The 20033-nt window shown below is 36.3% G+C and overlaps 1 protein-coding gene across 3 annotated transcripts in view; it reads left to right on the top strand.

The window, feature by feature from the left end:
• Window positions 1-19758, top strand: part of LEPR (leptin receptor) — an 83290-nt gene extending 63532 nt beyond the window's left edge. For 2 of the 3 annotated variants that reach the window (XM_045584501.1, XM_036444755.2), the window contains exons 14-19: window positions 1678-1894; window positions 2458-2640; window positions 4665-4760; window positions 6157-6262; window positions 7457-7532; window positions 17997-19758. In XM_045584501.1, coding sequence (XP_045440457.1) covers window positions 1678-1894; window positions 2458-2640; window positions 4665-4760; window positions 6157-6262; window positions 7457-7532; window positions 17997-18836 — 1518 coding nt within the window. In that variant the 3' untranslated portion in view covers window positions 18837-19758. Of the gene's footprint in view, window positions 1-1677; window positions 1895-2457; window positions 2641-4664; window positions 4761-6156; window positions 6263-7456; window positions 7533-15103; window positions 17280-17996 lie in introns of those variants that run through there. The other variant, XM_036444756.2, reaches the window with a different exon arrangement.
• The last annotated feature ends 275 nt before the right edge of the window (window positions 19759-20033 follow it).

Genomic DNA, 20033 nt, shown 5'->3' with positions numbered 1-20033 from the left:
CTGTAGATTGTCATGGTGGGTACGTAGTATAACAAATACATATGCATTAGTCAAAACCCAGAGAGAGCATACCTTAATGTATGCAAATTAAAAATAAATCGTTTAGAAGGTTGGAGGATGCCAGGATGGAATCCAGACTGGGACAAAAGAATCTAACTGTATTACAAGTGTATGCAAAACCTCACTGAAGGAGGTGGGAGAAAAAAGTGCAGGCCTAAAAAAACTTTGTAAATAGATGGATTCTTAAAACTAAGGCAAAAGAAGTGGCACTATGCACTGGATTCTATTTTATAGTGTTAATTATTATGGGTTAACAATTCTTGTACTACTATACATGTAAACTGGAATTGAATGATCAAGGAAATGGATGTGGATGGTGGGACGCAGGTTATAGAAAATCTAGGGGCAGAAGACCGGAATGATCCATGTGGTGAGGGGTTAGAATTGGAGACATCAGTATGAGTTTCTATTTAGCTCAATATGGCTACAGATGGATTGATTGAGAAGTATTTATAGATATGAATATTAGTATGCACACATATATTATCATGATCTGCGAGGGCCTCGAGGTAACAGCACTCCAGTGACAAGGAGCATACTCAGATTTGTTTCTAATACCATTCTCCAATGAAAGAAATAAAGTTCCTTGAAAAATGGTTTGGGACTGGGGCAGGAAGTCCACAAGATGAGTCTAGAGCAGCTTCGTAGTACCAAAAAGTAAGGAAGTTTACAGTCATTTTTAATTGATGTTTACAAAAGAAAATATTTGTATATGAAAACTGACATGGATTTTAAAAAATGAAATGTGAAATTTGCATGACTTTTCAGACATTTCAATCTTGCAATGGTTGCTGCAAAAATCTCACTCCTCAGTTACCCAGATTATTTCAGGCCCTATAGGGGTAGATGTAGATGTATATGTGCTTGTGTTTATTTTTTTCTGATATCTGACGTATAGGAACCTCAGTGACAAAAAAAAAAGAAAAAAAAAGTGGTCTAGTCTGTTGTAGAGTCAAGCTTTCTGTGGGTTTACAAAGGATTGCCAGCACTATTCTTACCTGAAACAGGTGAAGGTGGTGGAGGAGTGGTGTATTCTGTGGAGAGGAGGACTAGAATTGGACTAAATCTGTATTTTACACTGGAATTGCCAGTGACCTGGAATGATTTCTTTTCAGCCTTGGACTGAAATTCTGTGGTGCCATGCACACTGTTCTGTTACTTGAAGTGGAAGAATGTCAAAGGAAGGGAAAATGAGCGACAATTTTACTGCGATTAATATATGATGATTAACATTTTTCAGCTTTTTCTGCCAGTCTTTCTTTTCTTTAAAATGAGAGTGAAACTTTTTGGTAGAAAAACTTTGTATTCATATTCATTATCTTCCAATGATATATTTTCTGAATCTTAAAAAACAAACAAACAAACAAACAAACAAAAAAACAGAAGGGGGAAAATAACTTTGCTGTGCTCCGTACCACTTGACACCTTCATCTAGCTTGTGGTCAAAGGCAGACCCTCCTCACCCTCACCTCCCCATGCCTCAGCCTGGACATAGGCAGTGCTGCCTCTGGTCTGACCCCTGCCTCCCTATGGGAATGTATAATAAGAGTCGCATGAGCACAGTTGGTATAAGAGCACTGTAGCCCTTAAACTAATCCAGTTTTATGTTTACTCCAGCCCCTGATGAAAAATGATTCATTGTGCCATGTGAGAAGATATGTAGTAAAGCATCATACTGCCGGCAATGGAATATGGTCAGAAGATGTGGGCAATCACACCAAATTCACTTTTCAATGGACAGAGCAAACACATTCTGTGACAGTTCTGGCCGTCAATTCGATTGGCGCCTCTTTTGCAAATTTTAATTTAACGCTCTCATGGCCCATGAGCAAAGGTAATTGAAAAAGTACAGGGTAGTAAACCTGTTCCCTTTTAAATATTTAATCTTTGTAAACTCCTTCTATTCTTCCAAGAAGCCTGTGATTCCCTAAATCTGGAAGTCTCTGTTTTACCTTGATCTCGTCTTTGTCTGAAAAATAGCAAACTAGATGATACTCTGATTATGTATATGGTCCTGGGGTTTTCATGTGGTAGAACATGGTTGAAATGATATTATAATGTGAGAATATTCTAATAATGCTTTTGGACCAATGGTGGTCATAGGTAAATCTCTCTCTCTCTCTCTCTCTCTCTCTCTCTCTCTCTCTCTCTCTCTCTCTCTTGATATGCACAATTACATGTATACATGTATTATATAGATATACATGTGTTATTATGGATTATAAATATATGTAATATTATGACATATTATATGGATACAAGTAATTGCTTACACTTGAAAGTGTCTGCCTTCCATTCCTTCTCTCCCTTTCCAAGAGCTTATATGATCTTCAAATGTATTAGGAGATTTTCATTAATTTTGATTTTAAAAACAAATATTTTTTCTTTTCTCCTCAGTAAACATCGTGCAGTCACTCAATGCTTATCCTTTAAATAGTAGTTGTGTGATTCTTTCCTGGATGCTATCGCTTAGTGATTACAATCTAATGTATTTTATTCTTGAGTGGAAAATTCTTAATGAAAACAATGAAATTAAATGGCATAGAATCCCTTCATCTGTTACGAAGTATTATATCCATGGTAAGTTTACTGTACTTTAATAAGTTTCTCTTATGGATTAGTATGATACTACAGATTAATTCAATTAATAAAGGCAGTTAATTAAATCAAACTTCAAAAATATAGATGACAGTACCATCTGAATACTTGTAATTTTATCACCTTACCATAAACATTTAACTCTTTCATTTGATCCTTTTTCTTTCTTTCTTTCTTTCTTTTTAAAAAAAAATATATTTTATTGATTTTTTTACAGAGAGGAAGGAAGAGGGATAGAGAGCTAGAAACGTCTATGAGAGAGAAACATCCACCAGCTGCCTCTTGCACACCCCCTACCAGGGATGTGCCCGCAGCCAACGTTCATGCCCTTGATCAGAATCGAACCAGGGACCCTTCAGTCCACAGGCCGACGCTCTATCCACTGAGCTAAACCGGTTTCGGCACATTTGATCCTTTTTCATTTAAATATTTTACATAGTGGTCATCATACCTTGTCATCTAACACTTTCCTTCTGATTTGTTCCTTTGACATATCACAAGCATGTTTCTATTTTCTCCCCTATCCCTGTATCTATTATTTTTAATGACCATATTGCATTTTATGCCAAAATCTACTTAAACTGTTTATTTGAGAACTATTTTTACTGCTTTCAGCTTTATCTTTAAACCAATTTGTAATGGCTTTTGATATCTGCTGCCAGGTTGTTCTCTCGAATTGTGTACCAACTTATAACTCCACTCACAATGAGTGGAAGTGCCATGTTGAAGGTCTGAGGATCTAGGACCTGGGGATATAACCAGCACAAACTCCCAAAAGTAGACCAGTTGCCCCAAAGAGGTGATTACAAAGTTTAAGTGCACAATACAGCATCTCCAACTCAGAGTTAGGTTTAAGTATAGAGAAACTAAGGATTGCCATGATCTGATCCTATATAATAAAAGCTTAATATGTTAAGTGTCTGGTTGTCCATTCAATCAATCAAAGCGTAATATGCTAATGATATGCTAAGGCTATTCACACGCTTGCCATGAGGTGTTCTGACCACCAGGGAAGACGCTCTGACCAGTAGGTTACCTTGCTGGGGTCCAGCCAATTGGGACTGAGCGAGATGGGCTGCACATGCCCTGGAGACCTCCTGCGGTCCCTCCCAAACTGGGCAACCTCCTGTGTAACCTCCCTGGCCCCAATCATGCACTAGTGGTGTCCCTCAGCCTGACCTGCTTCCTCTTCCAATCCAGGCTGAGGGACCCACCCCTCCCCACCAAGTGCACAAATTCGTGTACTGGGCCTCAAGTTATGTATGTAATATCATCCCAAAGACTCATACGTTTATGTCAGAGATCTTGAATTTAGCCTTAGGCTAAATGGAAAAAGATTCTTGATAGAGAACTAAATTAATTTCATTGCCACTGTTTTCCAGGTGGTTACTCTCTGTGCTTTTCATTATACCATGTGGACTTCAGGTTTCAAACAGATTTATCTCTTGTGAAATCATTTTTGTATCTTAATAGTACTTAATGATTCATTTAGAGCTTTGCTATAGAGATGGCCATCCTTCAGGAATCTAGACTCTTGGATATTACAAGGAAATTCCTGGTTCCTACCTCCATCTTTTCACAAGACTTGAGTCTTTTAGCTGCCTTGGGTAGGAAGACTAAGTAGCTAAGCTCCTATGTAAAGGGAATATTGCTCACCTTGGAGATACAGGAGAAGAGATAGAGCATACTGTCTTGCACAGGGAAATAACACTTATATACTCCGAACTTGAACTAAGTGGCTATTACTGGGATATGTCTTTGAAAAATTGCTATCTCCTGTCTCTGGGTAAGATTTTTAAAAAAATGTTATTTATAAAATTATTATTAAGGGAATTTGGAGTGCCTAGGTTGTTTTGAAAGTCCTTTAATTATCAGTCTCAATCCATAATAACAACTAATTTTTATGTTTGGAAATATAGGAGGGCCACTTAAAAACTTTTTATATAGAGTTCACTCATTTATATGAATTCAGGAAGAATGACCCTTTAATATGTTTTTCTCCTCAGATCATTTTATCCCAATTGAGAAGTATCAATTCAGTCTTTACCCAATATTTATGGAAGGAGTGGGGAAACCGAAGATAATTAATGATTTTACCCAAGGTAAAACTTTCACTTTCAGTTTCTTTTTATACAGATAAATGGTTTCCTGCATAGCAGTAATGTTGTCATATGGTTATTCTTCTGATAAAATAGTGCAAGGGTCCAGCACTATTTATGTGTCCCAGGGTGCGTGCACTCAGGGTGTATGGTTCCAAGGTGATAGTAAGAAAGAGAATAATCAGGCACATTATTGAATTCTTGTATTGATAAGTAAAAATTTTAGTCTCAAATTGAACAAAAAGTTGATGCAGACAAAATAAAGGTAAATACACAGCTATACAATAAAATATATCTTCATAAAGTTAGAAATATATTATTTTTCTGAACATTTCTATATAATGTATATAAATGCACCTTCCCCAAAGAATATGTTTGGTAGCATATATTTGTGAGTCTTTAAATTTTAATCAGTCTTCTAAAGGAAATATTTTTTCCTCTGAAAATAAAACGGGAGAGGTTGTCATAGACTAGGCCTCTCATATTTCTGATTCATCTTACCATACTTGGCATATTTACATTTTACTATTACTTTTTAAATTATCTTCACATCCAAGCACACCAATAATGAAGTTTCAAGAGAGAAACATTTTGCCTGGTTTTAGAATGAAAATAATTGAAAAAATTCATTAATGAATTATTGAACAAATGAGCATTCTTCTAAGCACTGGGGGTTGAAGAGTGAACATCATTCTCTAACCTCCAGGACTCCAATGAGAGTGAGAGACAATAAGAAAATCATGTATAATATAATGTCAGATTAAAGTGCCATGAAGTAAGATGAAGGGATAGACTTAAAATGTGGTGTTGTAGTTAGAATGGCCAACATTTGTCTTTTTGTTCTGTTAATGATTTTTGAGTAGAGCTTTGCAAATACAAAGGGGAAGAGCATTTCAGCAAGTGCTAGTAAGTACAGCGGAGTGCTTTTTACTGATGAGTGAGCATGCTTGGTGATTCAAGAAACAGCAAGGAGGTCAATGTGTCTGGACTGAACAAGCTAGAGATTGGCAGGTGTCATAGGTTGGCTTCTTCAGAAGCAGATGATCAGACCATTATAACAACTTAAACTGGCCCTTTAACTCATACAACCTGAAAATTTACCTGGAGCAGTCCACTTATAACCAGTAAACGCTCTGCTTTTTAAAAGGGAGCAGAGGGAGAGAATTCACAAATAATTTTTAAAACAATATTTCACTAAATTACAATAAGCATAATTTTGAACACAATAATAATTATTAATGGGATCCTAACTATCATTTATCTTCCCCTTTATATTTTTATATCTAAGAGGTCAGACAGATCTAGGATGAAATTAGGAAGAAGTCTACTATAATTTTTGGCACAAAGCGGTATTTTTTCCTCAAGCTTCTGAATTGTGTGAATTGCGTTTCTTTTCCAGATGATATTGAAAAACACCAGACTGACCCAGGTTTATATGTAATTGTGCCAATAATTATTTCTTCATTAACCTTGTTGCTTGGAGCATTGCTAATATTACATCAAAGGTATGGACCTTCATCATATTTAAACCTTGATTTTAAAATACAAGACATAAGTAATATATCCTAAATATTCTTAAGATGGCATAAAAAGAAAAGGCCTGTTTTCAGATAGCTAAATTCTGTTTTGCTAGCACAATATAAACTTCATGGAAAAAAATGATTTCTTTTCTGAAATGCATGCAGGAAATAACAAGCCTATTATAGGAAAGCCTAGGCTGTATGTTCTTGGAGGTGGCAAAGTGGCTTTCAGAGTTGTGCAATTTGGGTTGAGGACTTTGAGTGGTGAAAATTTACCTGGAGCAGTCCACTTATAACCAGTAAGCACTCTGCTTTTTAAAAATCAGCACTACTGGCTCTGGTCAGTCTGGTTTGGCAAATGGCCTTGAATTTCTTGTGGGTTTGTGCTGAGAGGTTTGGATCAATGAGTTACAGAATGAATCTTTGTAGAAACTTTTGTCTTCTAGCACAAAAGAGAGTCCATTTTAGAATCAGAATTTATCTTTCGGTCAAGTGAGCTGATGGTGCCATATCCAGTAGAATTGTTTCTGAAACTCACTTGATGGCCATTTTTAATATTTTATTTTCTCTGAAAAAACCTATGCAAAGTGCCTGGCACACAGTTTTCAATAAGTGTTTTGCTATTTTTATTATTATAACTAGAGGCCTGGTGCAGGAATTCGTGCACAGGTGGGGGTCCCTTGGCCTGGTTGGTGATTGAGTCCTATAGGGGGCCTAGCTGGCTGAGGGGAGGGGCTATGGGAGGCTGGCTGGCTGGTGGAGGGAGAAGGTTGGCCGGCCAGGGGGTGGGGAGGTGCCTGTGGGAGATTGGTTGGCTGTGGGATCACACTGACCATCAGGGGGCAGCTCCTGCATTGAGCATCTGCTCCCTGCTGGTCAGTGCAGTCATAGCGTCTGGTCTACCAATGGTTCTGGTCATTCCAGTCATTTGGGAGTAAAGGTTGCTTGGGGGTATATATATATATATATATATATATATATATATATATATATGATTATTAATTTTGGCCTAGGTAGATCATTGGTGGAAAGCTTTGTGTGATAACATGTGAAAATGAATCTGCCCCTCCTGAGGCATAGCTCTGGAGGATTAATTACTACCTTATACATTCATTAACTGTTAACAGTTTTAATATAAATGTTTTTCTGTGATTCTAATGCCTTACTTTTCCTTTGTAGAATGAAGAAGCTCTTTTGGGATGATGTTCCAAACCCCAAGAATTGTTCCTGGGCACAAGGACTTAATTTTCAAAAGGTCCCTTTTTAAATTTTCTTAACCCAAAATATAAGATTATATTTTAGATGTTATATGTCTTCTAGAGCTTTAAACATTTTTAAGGTTTAAAAATTCTTTTTACTCAATTCATTTTAATATGAGTCTATTTAATCTACTATATATTTCCAAGGGTAGCAGGATATAAGGATTTAGTACTAGGGGATACAAAATTCAATAGGTAGTTTATCATATGAAAGTTAATAATATACATATCTTTTATGTGTCACAGCACTATGTAATAAAATAAATATTAGAATAGTAGGGATCAATTCTGATAGAGAATGGGTTTTGGTATAAAGTGATTGTCCTTAGGCAAAGGGCTGGAATAAGTATTTTTAATACCTATAATTATCTCCATAATTATTTAAATCAAATAAAAAAAACTATATAAATAATCCCATGCAATTTTAAAAATTCAGTTATTAAAATTAAACTTATACTTATGTAAGATGGATTTTTTAAACCTCTGCAAATATTTAATTTCATAATTTTATAAGCTATTTTTTAAAGCAAAACTAGGCCTCAAGATGCTTAGTTTATTACTAAGGCTTAACAGGTATACAGATAACACAATTAGGGAGAACTCAGATTTTGAAATACAGCAAGAATCTTTGGAGTGGAAAAGAATATAATTTCAGATATCTTACTAATGATAAAAATCTTCTAAAATTTAGTAACTTTTCAGTCTCATTGCTTTAATTTCCTAAATAACTAAAATTTATTTTATTTTTTTAAAAATATATTTTATTGATTTTTACACAGAGAGGAATTGAGAGGGACAGAGAGTTAGAAACGTCGATGAGAGAGAAACACCGACCAGCTGCCTCTTGCACACCCCCAATTGGGGACGTGCCCGCAACCAAGGTACATGCCCCCGACCGGAATCGAACCCGGGACCCTTCAGTCCGCAGGCCGACGCTCTATCCACTGAGCCAAACCGGTCCCGGCTAAAATTTATTTTTTAAAGAAAAATAATACAGTGGAAATCATGTTATATTACCTAAGATAACTAGGTAAATGTGCTAACTGCTCTTTGCTTTTATATTCACATTATTTAATTCTCTCAATGGCCTAATTGCATCATATTTTCTGATTAAAAAACTAAAGCTGAGAGTGGTTCCATTTGCCTTGATCTACCCAGCCATACATGTAAAAGCCTCGGTGCAAACAGAGGTTCATGTGACTCAAACTGATTATCTTGCCATCAACTCCATATTAACAATTAATTGCTTAATATGCTTAGTGCCACTAAATTGTATACTTAAATATAGTTGAAAGGGTAAATTTTATGTTATGCATAATTTAATGCAATAAAATATGTGCAACAGATCTGAGTAGACATTTCTCCAAGTGGCCAATAAGCAAATGGAAAGATGCTCAATATCTTTGGGCATTAGATAAAATAAATCCAAAACACAAGATACCACTTTACATTAGCTAAGGTGGCTAGAATATAATACACAGATAATAAAATTGGTGAGAATATAAAGAAATTGGAAATTTTATACACTGCCTCTGGGAATGTAAAATGGTGCTACCCTTTTGGAAAATGATCTGACAGTTCAATAGTTAAGCATTGTATTACCATATGACCCAACAATTCCACTCCTACATATATACCCATTGAAAATCAAATCATATATTCACACAAAAACTTGTACATGAATATTCATAGCAGCATTATTTATTATTTATAATAGCCAAAATGTGGAAACAATTCAAATGCCCCTCAAATGATGAATGGACAGAAAAGAAAAATATGTTAGTGATGGGTCTAGGGAAGATCTTTTCTTCAATTTTATTTTTTAATTTACAGTTTACATTCAGTATCATTCTATATTACTTTCAGGTGTTCAGCATAGTGATCAAACAATCATATACTTCACAAAATGATTACCCCTATATTTCCGTACCCAACTGGAACCATACATAGTTATAACACTAGAGGCCCGATTCATGAAATTCATGCAAGAACAGGCCTTCCTTTCCCCAGATGCTGGCACCAGCTTTCCCTCTGGCACCCAGGGCCCCGGGCTTCCCTCACAGCCCTGGATTCGTCTGGAAGGTCATCTGGAAGGACATCCAGAAGGACATCTGGTCTAATTAGCATATTACACTTTATTATTATATTATAGACTATATTCCCTATTCTGTACTTTATAGGGAGGGTCTTTTTGCATTTAACTTGGTCATCATTTGAAAATATTTTCAATTCTGTCTCCACTCAATTTTAAGAAATTATCTTATTTCTTTGACAATTTCCTTTTGTTTCTTTGATTTTCTTTATAGAGTCTGTATTCATTGGATTTTAGATTCTCTCTCATTATATTTCATTCTATATTTCATTATATTTTCTATGTTCTTTGTTTTTATCTTACATTTGAGACCTTGCCATAACCTATTTTTCCAGGGTTTCAGTTGATTTTAATTTACTTTTTTTTTTTAAATAAGCCTTTATTGTTCAGATTATTATAATTATTCTTCCCCCCCACCCCCGTAGCTCCCCTCCACCTGGTTCCCACCCCACCCTCTGTCCTTACCCCCAGCCTCTGCACTGTCCTCATCCATAGGTATACGATTTTTGTCCAATCTCTTCCCACACCGCATACCCCTTTCCCCTGAATTGTCAGTCCACTCTCTTTCTATGCCCCTGATTCTATTATATTCACCAGTTTATTCTGTTCATCAGATTTTTTATTCACTTGATTTTTAGATTCACTTGTTGATTTACTATTTTATTTGTAAGTTTCCAAATATTCTTTTTTTAAAGAGTATTCTGTCCCATTTTTATGCATGCAATGTTTTGTTAAATCTTATTAGAAAAATTAATTAGAGGATTGTGGTTTACTTTTAAAATTCTCTTTTCTTGTACTCCCTGAATTCTCTGTTTTTATTAGGATCATGTTTTTAAGTGTTTTTCTTGGCCTTACTTTTTTTTTTTTTTTTTTTTAATCTCACTTTCCCCAAATATCTGATAATAATCTTTTAAGAATGAAACAGTAGACAGGCTGACTGGGAGCCCGGGGCAGATAGACAGGGATTGTTGCCCTAAGTGAGTAGATTGATGAGAAAAGATATACCTGCCCATGATGCTGAGTTGGCTCAAGAGTTACTTTTAAAACAAAAACCCAAGTTGGGTGTGGAGGGTGATTCTAATACAAAAGCTCTTGATGTGCAGCAGAGGAGTAGATGAGGCCCATTCCCTGGGCAGAGTTTTCAGTTTCCTGCCTCAGCTCTCATTTCTTCCTGTGTTTTTATCTCCCACCTACTTCTTCACACACCATTTCCATCTGGGCAAACTGGCTTTCTCTGCAGCTACAGCCAACTCTGGAGATGTTCTGGTCTGCAGTTTTCTTTGCTGATCATCTTTGTCTACACTCATTCAGTCATTTTCCATTTTTAAAAGATGGATTACAAAGCTGATTCTTTCTTAGCCTTCTCAGATTCTCTTTGCTGTGGGTATGCATTTGATTTACTCATGTATTTTCATTCTAAAAGAGTCTCTACATAGATGAGAGAGAAACACATATATTCAATCTTACATCTTGAATGAGATTACTTTTCTACATAATTTTTCTTAGTGCTTTAAAAATCAGAATATTAAAACATACAATACAATATGTAGATCAGGTATTATAACTTGCATACCTGAAACCTATATAATTTTATTAGCTAATGTCACCCCAATAAATTCAAATAATTTTTACAAGTAAAGTAAAAGTCAGAATATTTATTAGATAAAAGTTGAATTAGTCTTCTAATTCAAATTTCACAGTGTTTAAAAGACTTTAACCATTTTTATGCCTTTGCTTAGCATTTTTGCCTAATCTGTGGTTTTCTTTCTCTAATTCCAAATCATCTATGGTTTTAATGTCTAACTCCACTCATTGGTTGTCTACATTTATGTCCATTTTCATAAGAGTATGCTCCACTTAACAACCTTTAGAAGTCCTAAAGCTAAAACAAAGTGGATTTTTCCTTGTGATTTGAGGACTATTTTAGGCTCCTTAGCCTACTCTAGACCTTCAAAGAAGAAACCCAGTCACCCATGGAAGAGCACCACCCTCCCAGATCTGAGGCAGAGCATCCTGACATTGCTAGCAGGCCTTGCACAAGTGTGGGAGAGCTAGTGCAGTTTTGAGTTAGAAGTTCTATTTAGAAGTGCATGTTACTGGGCTTAGAAGTATGTATTCCAGTTCCCTAACATATGACTTCAGTTTTGTTTATTTTCTTCTTCTTCTTCTTCATATTTGTGCATATGCCCTTGGTTTATTAGTATCCAGAAGAAAGTAAGAATTGATGAGCTCAAATCTATCACAGCAAGTAAAAAAGCAAAACAAAGAACATATCCTCCTGACAGTTTGTGTTTGGGATATCTTGTCATCTTCCATTGTGCTACAGAATGATTGTTGGACTGGAAAAAAATGGACATAGGGTCCTTGCTGCTCTAAGTAGCTGTGTAAATTTAAGTCTCAATTGTTTTGTCTAAAAAAGGGGAGATATGTGGAACAGATGATTTATTTCTCTTGCTTTGGGGAGGGGAATAGTTATATCGATATATAGTTTTACATGTTGTTGAATAGTTGTATATACTGTGTTTCCCCGAAAATAAGACATCCTCTGAAAATAAGACCTAGTGCAACTTTGGGAGAAAAATTAATATAAGACACTATCTTATTTTCGGGGAAACAGGATAACTGCTGTATATTAGGTTGAAGGGCTGTATATATAGTTGAATAGTTGCATATAGTTGTATATCTCTTATATAGTAAAGGCTAATATGCAAAGTGTCCTCTTGGGAGTTCGACTGGAGACTGGGAGATGGATTGCTCTCTGTGATGTGTACTAACCACCAGGGGGTTGTGCGAAATGAAGGAAGGCTTCTGCCAGCACCGGGCAGCAGGGGAAGGAAGGCCCTGGCCAGTAGCTGGAAGGCACTGATCAGTCCTGATCGCTTGTCTGGCCTAGGGACCCTACTAGTGCATGAATTTTGTGCACCAGGCCTCTATTAGTTGTACATAGAGTCAAACAGTTGTATGTAACTGCTATATTATTAGTGGAATAGTTGTATATAGCTGTGTATGTGATTGAATAGTTCATGTAGTGATATATCAATATATATATGGTTGAATAGTTGTACGTAGTTGCTGTATATTTAGTTGAATAGATGTATATAGCTGCACATCTATATATGGTTGAATAACTGTATATAGTTGAACTAGGGGCCCAGAGTACAAATTCGTGCACCTTGAAGGGAACTGTGGGCCGCGAGGCTGCAGTGGGCACAGGGTTGGGTCTTGGCCCATCCTCTGCACCCCTACCCGGACCCTCCCACCATGGCCCCCAGATCCCAGTCTGCTGATGGGGCTGGTGCTGTCAGCAGATGTGAGTGGCAGTTGCTGCCCTGATCACCCCTCAGGAGCAGGGGGAGATGAAGAAGCCCTCAGGGGTGATCAGGGCAGGCAGCCGCTGCTCACACCCACTGATGGTGCCAAGTGATTGTGATTGGTGTCAGGCACTGGAAGCAGGTCAGAGCTGTGGCTCTGATGCCTGTTGTAGGTGCTGGCAGTGGGTGAGAGCAACAGCTCTGGTGCTGGCAGCAGATGAGAGCACTGGGATGGAGCGTGGCATGTTCAGGAGCAAAGAATTTTTAGTAACCCCTAGAGGCGTGCCCCAATGACAGTGACTGGAGCCCTGCCTTGGTCTGGCATCCCTGCTCACCTGCTCCACCATCCCACACCCTCCATGTTCTGCATATGCCCCCTGGTGGTCAGTGCACATCATAGAGACTGGTTGGTTGTTCCTGTTCTGTCCTGGTGGTCAGTGCACATCATAGAGACTGGTTGGTTGTTCCTGTTCTAATATTTGCATATTAGCCTTTAATTATATATGATAGTTGTATATAGCTATACATGTATATTAGAGGCCTGGTGTACAAAATTCAAGCAGAGGGGATGGGGGTGGTGTCCCTCAGCCCAGCCTGCACCCTCTCCAATCTGGGACCCCTTGAGGGATGCCCTGCTTCCCATTTAGGGCAGTCAGACATCCCTCTCACAATCCAGGACTTCTGGCTCCCAACTGCTCACCTGCCTGCCTTCCTGATTGCCCCTAACCACTTCTGCCTGCCAGCCTGTTTGTCCCCAACTTCCCTCCTCTGCCAGCCTGCTCATCTCTAACTGCCCTCCCCTGCAGACTTGATTGCCCACAACTGCCCCCCCCCCCCCTGTAGGCCTGATGCCTCCCAATTGCCCTCCCCTACTAGCCATCTTGTGGTGTCCATCTTATGTACACATGGGGGCAGAATATTTGACGACATGAGGGCAGCTATCTTAATCTTGTGTGTTGGAATGATTGTCAATCTGCATATTACTCTTTTATTAGATAGGATAGAGGCCTGGTGCATGGGTGGGGGCCAGCTGGTTTGCCCTGAAGGATGTCCTGGATCACAGTGAGGGTTCCCTTGGGGCGTGAGGTGGCCTGGATGAGGGGCCTGTGGTGGTTTGCAGGCCAGCCACACCCTCTGGTGACCCAAGCAGAGGCCCTGGCATCTGGGATATATTTATCTTCTACAATTGAAACTTTGTAGCCTGGAGCACAGTCAAGCCTCCTGCTCGCTCCCTGGCATGGCAGCAGCTATTTCTTTTGGGGTTTATTCACCTTCTATAATTGAAACTTTGTAGCCTGGAGTGGAGGCCTAGGCTGGCCAGAGCAGGTGAAAAGCTTGACTTCCTCCATCACCAGGGGCAACCCAAGCCTCCTTCCTGCTCTCTGTTGTGGCAGCCATCTTGGTTTGGGTTAATTTGCATACTTGCTCTGATTGGCTGGTAGACATGGCTGGTGGGCATAGTGGGGTGATGGTTAATTTGCATATTACTCTTATTAGGTAGGATATATTTGAATAGCTGTATATAGTTGTATATTTAATTGGATAGTTGTATTTTGCTACTGCATATTCATTTAAATAGTTGTATAGAGCTAGCTATATATATACTTGAGTAATTGTATATAGCAGCATGCATTTATAGTTGAACAGTTGTATATAGCTATATATGTGGTTGAATAGTTGTACAGATGATCTCTTAGATCTTTTTACTAGATTAAAAAATTATGATAATGATTCTCTGATTCTGTTTTTCACTCTTTTAGTCCTTCTTTCTCCTAACATTTAAATTTTTGTTTTCACTGCTCTATTTTTTCTTGTTTCAAATTATCTAATATTACTTTTCTTTCTCATACCCTTTTTATTTTTTTTCTGTTCTTTGTTTCTCTCCTTTTACTTATTTTGTTATTCCTCTATAGTTTTTCCTTTGCTGAGGTAACTAAGACTGTCCACGTGTGTAATATTAAGGCATGCATTAAGAAAGAGGGAGAAGACACCTAAGTTCAAAATTTTACCCTTTTCCAAAAAGATGCAGTACTGTTATATAAGACAGAAATGTACAGTCCAGAACCTATGCCTCACAGAAAATGTTTTGAAATCATTTATACTTTGTTTTCTGAGTAATTTTTTTTATTTTTCTTTCTTATTTTGTTTTATTTTATCTAAACAGAGTACGGACAGTCTTTGAAGTCTAATCATGATCACTACAGATGAACCCAATGTACCAACTTTCCAACATTCTATAGAGTATTAGAAGATTTTTACATTTTGAAGAAGGGGAGAAAATCTAAAAATAAAATTTGGTTGAACTACTAAGAACTAAACTATGATGGATCTGTTGATTTAGAACTAAAAACAGATGGGTAAATTTGGGATGGAGATGAAAGTCTGAGTCCAATTCAGTTTGGATGTATGATTACTTTTCAGGTCATCTGAAGTTTAAAAAGCAGTATTTATGATATCTGGCTTTTGTTTGATCATTTGGTCATGAAACATTGAAAAACTCTAACTGTTGTTCTTATTACATATCTATTAGGTATCATCAAATAAAAACAATGTTGTCACTAGATGAAAACAGCAGTTTCTGACAGTTTTTCAGATATACTGGCTCTAATTTCAGATGAAATAAAAGTAGTTCACTTATACTTTTATGTCCGAAATATTCCATCTCATATCCCTTTATAGACACTTCCCTGTAGTCAACCTGGGAGTTTTCATTTCCCATACTTTGGAAAATGGTCAAGTGCTAACTTCCATTTCATTTCAAAAAAGCCAGAAGTTACAGTTTGTGCTGGTCACAGGCCTCTGCAAGTTCCAGTTAATATCAGCATGACCTGGCATAGCTAGATCAGATTGACCAGAAAATACATTAGCTTCCAATTCAGCCTCCTTGTAAAATTTTTGCTTGAATTTAATATATTTATACTGAACCTCCCAAAGCTTCTGGCAGGCAAGGGAGTACACAGTGGTACAAGAAGGAAGACTCTTTGGAGCTTTTACAAATATTTCATGGCGAGGACTGGACGTTTCTCCCCGAAAAAGTCCACCTGCTGTTTCTATGAACTTAGCATACTAACTGTTCTGTTGCTCACATTCAAAATAAACCAAAGTCTTCGTTTGATGAACCGAAAAAAAAAAAAATCAAATTTAGGCTATACATAGATCACTTAAATTTAGATTTCATTCATATTTTTATTTGAATGTAAAAAAATAAAACTAAAAAATGAGGAGAATGGTATCCTTTTTCCCCTTCATTGACTTTAAATAGATGTCATTGGAATGTAAAATCTGAGTGAAATTAAGGAAAGACATTCTTTATTTCCCACAGCTAAACAAATATTTAATATGTTCCCAGACTCATCTAAAAACCTCAAAAATTTAGATGCATACAGTAATTTAGATGCTTTTGAATAAGTATACTTTTAATAAAGGTTTGTGACCCCTTTATACCCTTCAATAATATATGAGTGTATGATTTAAAAGTACTTATTAGTGAAGTCTTCCATCTAAAACGAGTGCAATCGTAGACCTGGGGTCAGTTTTTCGTTACCCATTAAGAAGTTCTAGAAGGCATTTAGTATGCCAAACATGTCATTTGAAAAACATATGTGAGTGTGACTGCATTCCATGGGCCATGTTGTATATATTTTTTGTTTTCACACTGATAGTATGTAATTCCTTTATTTGGTGACCTTAATTTCTAGGTTATTTTTAAGAAATTCAAAACATATACCATAGTAGCCTTAAGAAAAAACAAAATAAACAAGCAAATGTTTGAAGAAAATAATAAATCTAAGCATAGATTTCTGTCAGAAAGAAACTAGCCACAGAAACAGTTTCTCTTACTATATTATGTTTATAGAATAATGGAAAAGTTATGTTAACATGTATTTGTCATTATGCAGTATTTTAATATCTTTATAAGCCTATCCCATTATTATTATATTTACGTTTGGTATATTTATTCTTTTATGGTTATAATTACCAATATATTTCATTTCAGTTCAAAAATTTGCTAAATGAATTAGGTTTTTATATGGAATAGATTTGCCATTTTGAATTCAGGCAACAAATCTGAATTCATTTTATTAGTTTAAAATTTTTAATATTCAAAAGTTCACTTATATGTGTGATATGCAAATTGCACACATTTTCTATAGCACTTCATTTAGTTGTGTTAATTTTTCAATGTGATGTGTCCACAGTATTCTTTATTTTACATTTATTTTTTCAGTATGTTTCACATTGTATGAGTTGTATTTTTTGCACACATATTCTTGATGTTTATGCTTGAGAGGATTTTTCTTTTGCTGTAACCACCATTCTTATAAAATATATGATATGCATTTGCTTTGTGTCTTTGTCTTCATTTCACATGTTCCATAGCATGTATTTTTATATGAGTTTATTAATAAGAAATAGTAATTTAAAAGTCTGTGATCTTTTTTTCTTCATCTTCTTAGTTCTTATTTTCTGATATCTTAAACAGATTCTCAGTAGGATATAAGGCAGATAAATTCTTAGCAATACCAAATATTTTACCTTCACATCATATTTTACGTCATGTGTTTTGGTCATTTGATTTTATTTACATTTACTTTTTTAAGTTGAATCTTACATTTTAAGTTTGTGGAAATCTAATTTGTTATTAAATGTAAGGAACTCTTCAGATTATAGCACTTTCTAATTACAAAAATCAGTCTTCATTGAGAGCTAAGCACTTTCAGATGCTATTTAATTTATTCCTCACAACAATGCCATGAAGTAAGTATTGAACATCTTTTTATAGATGAAGAAAATGAAATGTTAGGCAGAAAGATGAATGCACTTGCCCATGGGCACAGAAATAGGATTCAAACCTAAATCAGTCTCATCCTATTTTTAAGCTACTTTTCCTTTCTGAGTTTTTGTTATATTTGTGTCAGTCCCAAACTAGTGAAATTTTGGTTGACTTATGTCCTTTAGCATTAATCCTTTACACTTCCATTTCTGCAAGAATGTCATATTGAAGCAGAAAAATAATAATGATACAATTAAACATTAAAATGTGTCTTTTCTTTTAGCCAGAAACGTTTGAGCATCTTTTTATCAAGCATACAGAATCTGTGACATTTGGTCCTCTTCTTTTGGAGCCTGAAACCATTTCAGAAGATATCAGTGTTGATACACCATGGGAAAATAAAGATGAGAAGGTGCAAACTGCTTTGGTTCCTCTACTTTTGACAACTGCAGATCTTGAAAAGGGTTCCATTTGTATTAATGACCAATGCAATAGTGCTAGCTTCTCTGAGGCGGGGAGCACCAAAATGACCTGTGAGGGTGAAGGCAAGAGACAATCCTCTGTTAAATATGCCACTCTGCTCTGCAACTCTAAGTCAAGTGCAACTGATGATGAGCAAGGGCTTATCAATAGCTCAGTCAGCAAATGCTTCTCTAGCAAAAATTCTCCAACAAAGGATTCTTTATCTACTAGCCCTTGGGAGATAGAAACACAGGCATTTTTTATGTTATCAGATCAGCACCCCAATATAATTTCACCACACCTTACATTCTCCGAAGAATTGGACAAACTTTTGAACCCTGAAGGAAATTTCTCTGAAGGAAATTTCTCTGAAGAACATAATGATGAAAAGTCTGTCTATTATTTAGGGGTCACCTCAATGAAAAAAGAGAGTAGTGTGTTTCTGACAGATGAGTCAGGGGTGTTGTGTCCGTTCCCAGCCCACTGTTTATTCACTGACATCAGAATCCTCCAGGACAGCTGCTCACATCTGGTAGAAAACAATTTCAACTTAGGAACTTCTGGTCAGAAAACTTTTGTGTCTTACATGCCTCAGTTTCAGACTTGTTCCATTGAGACTCAGAAGATCGTGGAAAACAAGATGTGTGACCTAACTGTCTAATTTCACTCAAGAAACACCTCAGATTATGTTACAGTGAATCATATGAACTGTGATATATGTCCCTATAGTTACTAAGGGAGAGAGAATTGTCAGTTACATTTGAAAGTGACTGTTTCAGAATTAGTGGTATCTGTCCTTCAGTATTATAGACAAATAAGATGAGAAAGCCTTCAGGAGCCTAGCCATGTAGACAGTCTCTTCTAATGATTCTTTTAACAAGCTACAATGGGAACGTCTCTGATGGCTTGCTAAAAACGTCTCTTGTTTCTTGCTAAAAATAAGCTCAACAAATATTTTTTATGAAAGCAGACCTATGTAGAAATATCTCACCTGAATCAGACCCACATCTGAAAGAAGACTTCAAACTAACACCTGTGACATATAACTCTTGTTTCAAGGATGTGTTGGTTTTACCTTGAGTTTGTCTTTGTTTTACACTAATTGACGTATGTGCACATGCACGCGCACACAAACTCACACCTATTAGGTATCGTTTGTGCATTTTTAAAGTATGTGATGTATTTGTATTTTGTGCTACTAGACTGTGCTAAAGGTTTTTTTGTTTGTTTGTTTGTTTTGTTTTTTTTAAATTTAACTTGCCTTGAACATTTACTGTGTTAGGCACTCCACTAAATGTTGTATATAAATAGGAGATTTAGCCCTGGTCTAGGGGTTATACTTGTGAAGGCTGACAAGCAAGCCAATATTTATGTATCAAATCTAAGATATGTGCTATAGAATGAAACCACTTATTATAATGGCAATTCCCACAGCCAGTATTTAGAGGTCAACTCAAGCACTTTTGAAAACATGCCTGTCTTAACTCTTCTCTATAAATACGTTGAAATGTTCACTTTCTTTTTTTATAATGAGTATTTCTTCCTTGTTTTTATTTTGTTATAAATATATTTGTGTGTGTATCAAATATCTTTGTTTTATTTTCATCTCTTGTCCCCTTATCATGTAATATAAAATATATTACTGACTTCATATCACAGTATTTAAATTGTTAATTTTACATCACAGTATTCAAGTTATGGGATAGCCAAGAGAGGAGTAAACATCACTTTCTGGTGGCTAGATTGCCAAATGTTACTGTATGTCACTCTAGAATCATTGTCTTCCCCCCATTCTCATTTGCATGTACACTATTTTTCTCACTTACAAAATATTCTCTCTATGTAAGCCAATTACTGT

The sequence above is a fragment of the Pipistrellus kuhlii genome, unplaced genomic scaffold (genome assembly GCF_014108245.1).
Source record: "Pipistrellus kuhlii isolate mPipKuh1 unplaced genomic scaffold, mPipKuh1.p scaffold_m20_p_2, whole genome shotgun sequence".
Lineage (NCBI taxonomy): Eukaryota > Metazoa > Chordata > Mammalia > Chiroptera > Vespertilionidae > Pipistrellus > Pipistrellus kuhlii.
Note: the sequence above shows the minus strand (reverse complement) of the source record. Positions and strands in the feature narration are given on the sequence as shown.